We start from the raw sequence: 11,668 nt of genomic DNA on the forward strand, positions 1-11,668 counted from the left end.
GGGTTGCAGAGGGCCGGGTAGATTTTTATTGGGGAATTGGGGGGATGGGAACAGTGCTGGGGAACTGGGGGAAGGGGAACAGACAAGTTGCTGTCCTTTTGTTCTTCAATCTAGTTGTGGAGGGCACAACTCAGTAGCCCATGTGGGGATCGAACTGGCAACCTTGCTATTATGAGCGCTGTGCTCTCACCAACTGAGCTAACCAGCCGTCCCCACCTGGTGACTCTTGAGTGTCATTCAGCCAGTGAGGTTGCCCCTTGGACAAGAACTATATTTTGTATTTCTTACATTTCCCTGTGCCCATAGTATAGTTCCATGCATGCAGTAGGCGTATCTTCTAAATCTAAATTTTATTTTGACAAAGTACATGACTAATTGTCACAGGTTGATATGCTTGTAACAGCCAAAAGGGACAGCTGACAGCAGAAAAGACACCAGGCCTATTAAAAGCAAGCTAGCTTCGTCTGCTTTTGTGCTATTTTAAAACAGTGTTCTGAAACGTTTTGGTGTCAGGGAAAGTATCACCATCATCTAAGCTCACCATCTGGTGCTCTTCTAAGAAGTACAGTATACTCAGCCTATTTTAATAAGGATTCTAAACGTTAATCCTGAATCTTCAGGAAAATATAGTTAATCTTTTAAAGAAAAACTGTATAATGCACTTTGGAAACGTCTCCACGCAAATGGTTAACATTTTAAAAGTTTGTATAATGCAGGGTGAGTTTGGTCACACAGGAAGTTCACTTAGGGAATATTTCATTGTCCAATGGTGGTGTTTAAATGAAGCACCACTATATTTATTGCTATCATTTGGGAAGCCAAAGAATTTTAGTAAAATGAGATATAAGTGTTGTATGGAAAGCAGACCTTAGAGAAACTTACAATTAAAAACCTTTATAGTCACGCACTTAACAGCACGCATGGTATGGACCATACGATATGTTCAGGCTTACCATTTTGAACACTTGTTTAAAAGTTAGTTGCTCATCAACACTTTTATTTTATAGTAAGTTTTGGTAATTTTGCTCCTTTCTTAACATTCCCTGCAAATCCTGTCCTGCTTTAAACAATAGATTAAAACCAGACTGGCAGTGGGGGAATGCTCTATTGCAACCATGTGTGTCAGAAGAAAGGATTAGGTTTCCTTGTCCAGGAACATCAAGGGGGACCCCCACCTCTGCAGACACACCTCTATTCCTCGGTAATGGAGAGTTTATATCTAGTTAGATTTAAATGGGATAAGGAAAGAGTTTAAACCCACTCTCAGCTCTAGTAGTATAATCAGCCCTCAAGTCTCAAAGTATCCAATTTTGTTTCTCTAATTTAATTCTAAGTGTCAGGTTGGTATTAGATGCTGATCAAGGTAACGGAGAGTTACCTTACACATTTATTCACTTAAAGAAGAATTTTGCAGAATGCAAGGACGAGATGGCATCTGTGTTCAAAACTTACTTAAGGCAGAGTCCATTCACCTCTGACCTTTTATTTATATCGAATATGGGTTTTTTTTTAATATGGAGGGAGAGATTCTACGTACAATGAAAGCAAACTTTTCTCTTCATATTATGGGATACAGCTANTGCTGGCCGCTCACGCTGGCTGCTGGCTACACACGGTAGCCCATGGCAACCCACTGCCACAGGGACTGCAGCCTACGCCGTCGCCAGCGACCCACGGCAGCCCAGCTCCAGGCTGAGCTGTTGTTCAGCATCTTACCTGTAGAGGGCGGTGTCACTGGCCCTCATATGTGGGATCCGAACCGGGGCCCTCTGGCATCCCAATCCAGTTCTTAACCATCGCGCCACTTGGCCGGCCCAGCTGCGTAGGTTTTTACACAACGGCAGCAGAAATTGCCTTGGCATTCAGTCATGCAGACCGAAGCAGACGTCGGTGTTTGGATGGGACACAAGAGTGGTTTCTTGTCACAGAGCATTTATTCAGTGGTCCTGGCCTTAGCCAGGGCGCAGATGGTTTTCCATCATTGGCATAGGTCAGGGACGGTGGGGGTGGGGGTGGGGGTGGGGAGAGCACTCAGGCTTTGCTTTCACTTAATTGGCAATGAAGGGTTTCAGGGAACCTTTGAACAATAACACTGTTCAGGCACCCATGTAGGGAGGTCAACCCTTGATTCATTTTTTTTTTTTAAATTCAAATCACACAAGTGACAGTGACACATCCTGGTGCCATTTCATGCCGTCCCTGACTCCTCGGAAGCAGCTGGCGCCAGTTGTCTCCTCTGGCAGGCTTTTCTGCCCTGGCTTTGTGACAGTCCAACGAGCCTGCAGATCTCCAGGGGGATTGCAAAATACTTCTCTAACTATTCTAAAAATGAAATTAAATATTCATGTTTATTGTAATTTGCATTTGCCACCCAGTACTCTCAGAAGATGTTAGCACTGTTGGAATGACATGGCCAGCCATCCAAGGCTGTGACTCTGAGATGCAGCTGTGAATTCTCAGAGCGTGATGTTGATGGCCCTGTAACCCAGTGCTCCGTGGTTCCCACCTGAGCCAGCTGTGGGGGCCAGCTGGTACTCACATCTCTCTGCAGCTGTAGAAAAGTCTTGTGGGTCCAGGATGGTCAGATATTACTTCATAAAGCCTTAGGTTAGCAAGTTCTAGTAATTCTTCATTTCTCTCAAACCTTTCCCAATAACAAAGTAGCAAAGCATCCACATCTAACCATTGTAATGTAGTTTGGGTACGAGAAAGCTATTTCCTGGTCTCCAGGATTGAGAAAGTAAACATATAACAAGCAATTAGTAATGTGAGGGTGGTGGTTGGGGAGGCAGCAGTCCTGCGTTCTCCATCCCAGGCTCTTCACTTAAAATTTCTTGCTCTTTTCCTTTTTGCTTACGCCTATCTGGGTGTGTAGCCTGGGAGTTTGGACGTGTTGTTTTATATTGTTGTTTTTTGTTTGTTTGTTTGTTTTTAGCTGAGCCATCCTGCTACCTGTTGGCAGCTCAGCGGCTGCTCAGCTCGGGCTGGACTCGAACCGCTGTTGCTCAGAGCTCAAACTCTTAAGCGAGCTCTTAACCAACTGCGCCACTCGGCCGGCCCTTGGACGTGTTGTTTTAATACAACAGAGATTTATGTAAGACAAAGCCTAACTCGCTCATCTTTTCCCTTCCAGGCCTACTGCACCTTAGACAGAACCAATCATTGTCTTCCGTTACATGGAATGGCTACTGAAAAGGAGGGACGTAGGAAAAAGGAAGCTTTCAGGGGACAGTGGGAAACGAGGACATCAGGACCTACTCAACAGAGAACCGTAAGTACAAGTCAGGCCCAAGAACATGGAAATTGCTTATTTAAAATACTTTTTTTTTTCAATTTAAAAGAATACATGCACATGGTAAAAAAAAAAATCAAACTCTTAAAATACAAAACAAGAAGTAAAAGTTCTCTTCTCCATATCCTAGTCCAACTCCAGAATCCCACTACCAAAAGAAACACGGTTAGCCCCTTTTTGTGCATCATTCTGGAAGGATTCTATGCACATTACAAAGATGTCACAAACACCCATATGCTTTCTTTCCCTGTGTAAACTCTGCAACTTCATTTTTTCCTTATTGTGTCTTAAGCATCTTTATGTATCAGTAAACATCTATACCTCAGTTTAAAAGAAAATTACAAGCTTCATAGTATTCCATTGAATAAGAGTATCATTATTTGTTTATAGAATCTTTTATTGGTCAACATTTCATTTGTTTTTAGATCATTACTGTTACAAACAGTGCTTCCGTGAACACCTTTGTAAATATATATTTGTACGCATGAGAAAGTAAATCTGATATCTTCAGGGTAAATTTCTAAAAGTGGAATGACTATTTCTGAGATTATATATATTTACATCTTGATAATTGTCTCCTAATTTATCTCCAAAAACATTAACCAATGTATATGCCCCATAACAGTGCACGAGAATGTTTCCCATTTGCTCTCATCACTGGGAGTTTGTTTTTAATAAATAGCAACATATAAACACCATCATAAGTTACCCCTGGGGTTCAGGCAAAGCCTTTGACTTTTTGCTTGTAAGGAATACACCTTAAGGCTACCCACCTGTGAGAACTGGGGGCGGTAACCCTGTGATACCTAAGTGCAGGAGCCCAGGGATGTCTATAAATCTCTTGCAATGTTACTATCTCCCCATGAGGTCATAATCCCTAGAATGAAAACTTATTTTTGTAGGCTACCCCTATAATACAAGGGACAATGGTTAAGTATTGCACTTAGCTCTCCACTCTTCCCTCTTAAGACAATACAATCTGTGTTTCTCATTTATAATTCTTCTAGCATCAAGTGTGCTCTATTCCTCTCTTCCTCACATAAACTGGAAAGCTTGCATCTATCCTCAAGTTTACCACTTTTTTGTTGTTGTTGTTGTTTAGAAAACCCATGTGTTCCGCCCTCAGAATCATGACTATAGTAGAAGTTTTTCGGGGAAGAATTCTTTGTAAAACAATATCCAGATTCAAGGGAAAAACATCTGAGTCACAAAAATTTCAAGTCCAGTCTGGTCTGCTACAAAAGATGTTTCTATAACATCAAGTCTCTCATATGCAGTTGGTAAATAGGAAAATGATGTCAGTATAGCATGGAATTTGTAGAACTCAAGCATGGTTTTTCTAGGCAGAGAGAGCTGGAATATTGGGAATAAAATTATAACCCTCAGTAAGAAAGGAAATACTTTTAGTGTGGCTGCTGCTAAGCAGTAGTTCGCTGAGCTGTATTTTAAGAAATTGAAAAATAAGTGCTTGATTGATGGCGATAGTACAAAATTGTATAAACCCAACAAAGTGGACTATGATATTACCTAACATTTATTTTTGGTTATGGGCTGAATCGTGTCCCCTCCCAAATTCATATGCTGAAGTTCTTACCCCCAGTACTTCAGAATGTGACCATATTTACAGATAGGACCTTTAAAGGGGTACGTAAGGCAAAATGAGATTATAATTCAGTATGACTGGTGTCCTCCTAAGAAGAGGAAATTAGGACTCAGACAACACACAGAAAGAGAAAAAAACCTTGTAGGAATGCAGTAAGAAGGAGGCCATTTGCAAGTCAAGGAGAAAGGCCTCAGAGGCAACCAACTTTGCTGGCACCTTGAGCGTGGATTTCTAGCCTCCAGAACTATGAGAAAGTACTTTTCTGTCGGGTAAGTTATCCAGTCTGTGATGTCTTCTTACGGCAGCCATAGCAAACTTAATACACTCTTGGACACATACTCTGGAGATATACATCCAGGATAACAGAGCAATATATAATCAAAATTATTCATTGTGATGATATTTATGATAGCGAATCAATGGAGATAACCCAATTTCCTTCTGCAGGAGATTGGTAAACTGTGGTGTATCCACACAATGGAGCATGAAACAGCCATAATATACAATGAGGGTGACCTCTGTGACCTGATAAGTTATTTCTAGGGTATACTCTTAAGTGAAGCAAAAAGCAAAAGGTTCGCTAGAGTATATGGAATATGTCACCTTTTGCGTTAGAAAGGAAAAATAAAAATATGTGTATGTATTTGCTTATTTTTGCAAAAATAAACACAGGAAGGATAAGTAAAAAATGACAGTGGTACCTGAGGTGGGGTGGGGGTAGGTACTAAACTAGGTAAGATAGGGATGGGAATGGGACATCCTTGGGTATATCTTTCCATGTAGATCGAATTTTTAAATTATATAAATGTTTTACAAATTCAAAATAAATTAAATTGAAAAGACCGGAAGAAGCAAACCCTAAAATTGAATACAATCAGAAAAAAATAAACTTAACCCTTTATAAAGCTGATAACATAACCATGAAGATAAAAAGAATTAAAGTAACTTTTGAACATAGTCATCTAAATGGGGTAGAAACTAAGGATCAAAAGATCTGTCACAAAATCTGGAGTTCAGTAACTTTGTTGTTAAGGTTGGTATTGGAATACTGAACTTATTTGTACTGAAAAATGTGACAACGTAGTTGGGAACTTGGGTTCCCCTTGTTTAAGAAAAAAGATATAAATATGGGATGGGGGAAGGTGCAGAAGAGCCCTGAAGTTGGAGGACACAGTTATAAATTCTGTGCCAGCACTGAGCACACCTAGAAATTAGCCCTTGGTTTTTAAATACCATTCTTCACTCAAAACAAGGCTTCTTGGCCAAATGGCTAATTCTAAATTTGGAGCAGGGAAAAACACAGATGACCCCAGAATATCTAGTCCCAGAGATCAGGAGGAGTCAAAGACTGAAAAAAGACATGCTACAGGGCACAGGCGCAGCCTTAAAGGGGCTCCCAGTGGACACTGGAGACCGTTTGAGCAGCCAAAGAATAGCATTTAACACATTTATAATATATTACATAACATAATCATATTATAACATATAACACATTGATTTTTTAAAACTTCATGTGTCCATAGTGACACTATAAGAAAGCAAGGCAGGGGAAAGGAGGAAAACTCTTTATGGAAGAGCGCCTACTGCTATGTGTAGAAGGGACGATAAAACTACAAATTTACCATTTTGTAACCACCAACGCAATGATTGATTCAGATAAAGATTGTAAATGGTGGATGCTAGCTAGAGTTATTGTGGAGATCATTTTACTATATATGCATATATTGAATCATTACATTGTACACCTGGAACTAGGATTATATGTCAATTATATCTCAATAAAAAAATTGAAGAATAAAAGCAAGATCAGTGGTGAACTGTTATTGGAATATATAGTATTCATACATCTCAAAATATTACATCACAGATTGCTTATTAATTGCAAAGGGAGAGGATATCTTTACAATGGAGAAAGTCCTCAGATGCCACTTAACCAAGTGATTAAACTTAGCATCACCAATGGGACAAATGACATTAGGTGTGTCTACTGTGATTCAGTGGGAAGTGTACAACATCACCGGTGTAGTAGATACAAAATAGTTAAACTGTATCCAAGCTTGGGGAAGCAATCAGACAAACCCAGGTTGTTGGGCATCTTTCAAGACTGCTGGCATGGACATGCCAATGTCAATGACATAAAATATTTAAACAGTCGGGGGAGGAGGGCTATTTTAGATTATGAGTGATAAGGAGACTTGAAAACTAAATGCAATGTATAACCCTGGATTTGATGTTGGATTGAAAAATAGCAAAAATAGGACAGTATTGAGTCAATTAAGAAGATTTGAATGTAGATTCTACCAGGTAATATTATTATATTGGTGTTAACTTTATTTGGTATGATAACAGTAACCTGGAAACAGAATAATCACTTTTTTTTTTCAGGTACATGCTGAAGTACTTAGGTTGAAAGATCATGGTATCTGTAACTTACATCAAATGGTTCAGCAAATAAACAACTGCTTGAAGTTTTACAAGTTCAGGTTTTACATTGAGATGAATAATCCATATTGAGTTAAGTTTTGGTATATGGTGTGAGTTATAGATTGAAGTTCACTTTTTTTGCGTATGATTATAAAATGGCGCCAGCACCATTTATAGAAAGACTGCCCTTTCTCTACTTCATTCCCTTTGTACTTTTGTCAAAAACCAGTTGACCTTATGTGTCTGAGTCTGTCCGTTCTATTCCATTGATCTGTTTATCTTCCTTTACACCAGTACACACTGTCTTGATTACTGTTGCTTTATAATATGTCTTGAAGTCAGGTGGTGTATGTTCTCTAACTTTGTCCTGCCTTTTTTTTTATTTATTTATTCTTTATTTTTTATAGCTGAGCCATCCTGTCACCTGTTGGCAGCTCAGCTCGGGCAGGGACTCAAACCGCTGTTGCTCAGAGCTCGCACTCTTGAGCAAGCTCTTAACCAACTGAGCCACTCGGCAAGCCCTGTCCTGCCTTTTCAAAGTGTTTTAAGTATCCTGGGGCCTTGTCGTTTTCACATAAATTTTCAAATCAGCTTGTCAATTTCCAGAAAAAATGCCTGTGGGTTTATAGATCAACTCGGAAAGAATTGACATATTGACAATATTGAATTTTCTGATCTATGAAGGCAGTGTATCACTCCATATTTTAGGTCTTTTAAAATTTCTCTTAGCAATATTTTGTAGTTTGTCAGGCTTATCCTTTATAATTTTATCCTTTTAATGCTATTGTAGATGGTATTCCTAAGTTTGTAATGGTTGCTAGTATAGAATTGGTTTTTGTATATTGATCTTGTATCCAGCAACCTTGCTGAACTCACCAATTAGTTCTGGTAGATTTTTTGTTGCTTCCCTAGGGTTTTCTACATAGGTGATCATGTCATTTGTGAATAAGGACTGTTTTACTTCTTTCTTCCCAATTGGATGCCATTTCTTTCTTTTTGTTGCCTGTTATACTGTCTGGAACTTCCATTATAATGTTGATTAGAAGTGGTGGAGTGGACATCTTTGACTTATTCCTGATTTTAGAGGAAAAGCATTTAGTCTTTCACCATTAAGTATGATATTAGCTGTAGGTTCTTTGTAGGTGCTATTTATCAAGTTGAGAAAATTTTCTACTTTTTGTGGAAACTTAAAAAAAAAAATCAGGAATGGATACTGGATTTTACTGAATGCTTTTTCCTGTGTCTATTGAGGTGAGCTAGATCATCTTTTAATTTTTCTTTTTTCTCTTAATATGTCTAAAAACGTATTTCACTTTCATTTCAAAAAATATTTTTGTCGACTACAGAATTCTAGCTTAACAGGTTTTTTTCTTCTTTGAGTGCTTTAAAGATGTTCTACTCTATCTTCTCAATTGCAGAGTATCTGACAAGAAATCTACTCATATATCATCCTTGTTACTGTTTCTCTGTATGTAAAGTATCATTTTTCCCAGGTTTCTTTTAAGATTTTTCCTTAACACTAGTTTTAAGCTATTTGATTATGATATGCCTTGGTGTAATTTTTCTTCATGTTTCTTGTGCTTGAAGTCCATTGAGTTTCTTGGATCTATGGGTTTATATTTTTTATTAAATTTGAAAATATTCAGGCCTTAGTTTTCAAATATGTTGTATCTCATGCCTTCTTTCCCTAGTGCCTCCAATTTTACACGTATTTGGCTGTTTGAAGTTGTCTGTTGTTTCAGTGATGCTTTATTTATTTATTTATTTTCTTGTTCTTTTTTAAATCTTTTTTTTTTTGAGATTGTTGTGATTTTTATTCAATTTGGTATCCCGATTAGGATAAGAGCAGTGAGAAAATTATGCTTTACAAACATTGCATTATTACTACATCGTTATGATATGGCTTGACATTGATTGAATACAGAGGAAAAATAACATTGGAATTAAGGCAATAACCACATGTGCAAACCAAGCACAATACCCTGACACAGTCCCTAAGAATAAGCTCTTTTGGTTAGTGATGGTTGATATTGCTGCATGCAGGTCAGTCACTGCTTTGAAGGGTAAGCTTTGAACAGCTTTGTTCATTTAAAAAATCTCTCCTACTGGCCCACGATGGCCAGAAGAAGCCTTCGGTAATCTCCACTCGTGTCACTTGCAATCATTGTGCCCAGGGTCTTCTGGTACATCTGAGTGAAGATCTGTTTTATTTGGACAAGATCAATCTCACTTCGCGTGACCACAATCCTGACCAGGGTGGAGTCATCTGTGCCGGCACCTTTCATAGAATAGTAGAGTCTCTCAGCAAAGAAGGCAGGGCGGTTCAGGGCACACTGCAAGATGGCCTTCAAACCACTTTCAACATTTCCGGAGAACTCACGGCTGACGCTGCTTAACAAATCTCGATTAGCCTTCCTGGAATAAGCCTCCATGGTAGCTTTCAGCTGAGGAAAGCTTCTTGTGGCAAGAATCATGTTAAAGCAAGATTCATCGGTCCCCAGTCTCCCCTCGCCAGCTTGATAGAGGCGCTGAGCATCCTCCTGAGCCATCTGGTGGTTAACATTCTGGTTCTCGTCACGATTTCCCTGGCACATGGATACAAGCAAACGTTCAAAATGCCCCGATGTATCTGACCTAATGTCCTTTTCAAGGTCTCGTCCAAATTCTGATTGATAACATCTGACAATTTCTCGGATTTCCTGATTAGTTCTTGTGCATAAAACTTCAATCAATACACGTTCCTGAGTTCCTACTCCCTGCATTGCATTCCGTAAACTCCAGGCATCATAATACGTAGTTGGCATGAACAGGGCAAGGATCAGTTCTTCCATGTTGCCACTTAACTCTGATTTGAGATCTTTGATTAAATCCTTGCCATACATGGTCTTAAAGGCTGTTTTAATTTTTTGCCTTTGATCGTTGGAACGGTTGGCCACAACATCCACAATTGCCTGTTCGTCTGTCCCAAAACCCTTCATTGCTTTATGAAGAATTTCTGCATCTCTCATAGCATCAAAATTGGCAGCTGGTCGGATTGTTCCTTGAGTTCCCTGAGTCATCGCAGCAGGCTGACTAGAGTAAGGAGCTTGTCCTCCAGGATACTGAGAAGGCATCTGTCCTCCAGGAAAGCCACCAGGTAGTGGGACCTGTGCTGGGCCACCTCCATAAGACTGTGAGGGTGGCTGTGGATAGCCAGAAAAGCCTGCTCCACCTGGTGGGGCTCCAAACCCTTGGCCTGGAGGAACTCCAGGGTAGGATGGAGCTGCCCCTGGCTGTGGGGCACCAGGATAGCCTCCTGGGGCTGGATAACCGCCAGGGGCAGGGTAGCCTCCAGCTCCTGGGTAACCACCGCTTGGTGCTGCTGGGTAGGCACCTCCTCCCATTGGAGGGAAGCCAGTAGGATAAGGATACTGACCCGGAGGAGGAAAAGAGGACTCCTGACCCGCAGGAGGATATCCAGGGAAAGGTGGGTAGCCGGTGGGGGGATAGCCTGGATATGACATTCTGACACCCGCGAGCAGCGTCACAGCCCAACCCGGTCCCGGGCAAGATGTCTTTTTTTAAATCTTTAGCCTTCATTTTGGATAATTTCTCTTGCTGTGTCTCCATGTTCACTTATCTTTTCTTCCATGATGTCTAATATGCTGTTAATGCCATCCAGTGTATTTCTCATTTCATACATTTTAGTTTTCATCTGTAGATCAATTAAAAAATATCTTCCATGACTTTATTTAATATGTTCAATCTTTCTTCTAGTTTTTTGAACACACGGAATACAGTTACACAACTGTTCTTATTTCCTAATGCTATCACCTATGTGATTTGTTAGCATTTTTTAAATTGATCTTTTTTTTCTCTTCATTATGGGTTTTATTTTTCTGAAACTTTGCATGCCTGGTCATTTTTGATTAGCTAACATTATGAATTTTAACTTGTGGGATGTTGGCTCTTTTTGTATTCTTAGACATATTGTTTTACTTTGTTCTGGAATGTGGTTATTTGGAAACAGTTTGATACTTTTGGGTCTTGCTTCTAGGCTACGTTTGGTGGGACTAGAACAATATTTAGTCTAGGGTTAATTTTTCCCCACTCCTGAGGCAAGAACCTTATTATTTTTATTAACCTTGGCCTCATAAATTATGGTTCTACTCTGGATGATGGGAATGGCTACTATGCTGGCCCTCTGTGAAACCTGGAGTAGTTTGCTCCTGTCCTGGAAGGTAGTTCATTCCCTAGTCTCAGGCAGTTTCCTCACTCACATGCTTCATCATTACTGACTAAAACGTTGAAAGGTACTCTCTGTAAATCTCAGTTCTCTTTCTGTGCTATTCTCTCCTTTCTGGTTCTCT

General features: G+C 39.8%; 1 protein-coding gene across 1 annotated transcript; it reads right to left on the reverse strand.

Moving 5' to 3' along the window:
* Nucleotides 1–9,409: 9,409 nt before the first annotated feature.
* On the reverse strand, nucleotides 9,410–10,866 carry LOC109389876 (annexin A7). Its single transcript, XM_019655810.1, has one exon. The coding sequence runs from the start codon at nucleotides 10,820–10,822 to the stop codon at nucleotides 9,422–9,424; it is 1,401 nt and encodes a 466-aa protein (XP_019511355.1). The 5' UTR covers nucleotides 10,823–10,866; the 3' UTR covers nucleotides 9,410–9,421.
* Nucleotides 10,867–11,668: the final 802 nt, after the last annotated feature.

Source organism: Hipposideros armiger, unplaced genomic scaffold, assembly GCF_001890085.2.
Source record: "Hipposideros armiger isolate ML-2016 unplaced genomic scaffold, ASM189008v1 scaffold_247, whole genome shotgun sequence".
NCBI classification, from domain to species: domain Eukaryota; kingdom Metazoa; phylum Chordata; class Mammalia; order Chiroptera; family Hipposideridae; genus Hipposideros; species Hipposideros armiger.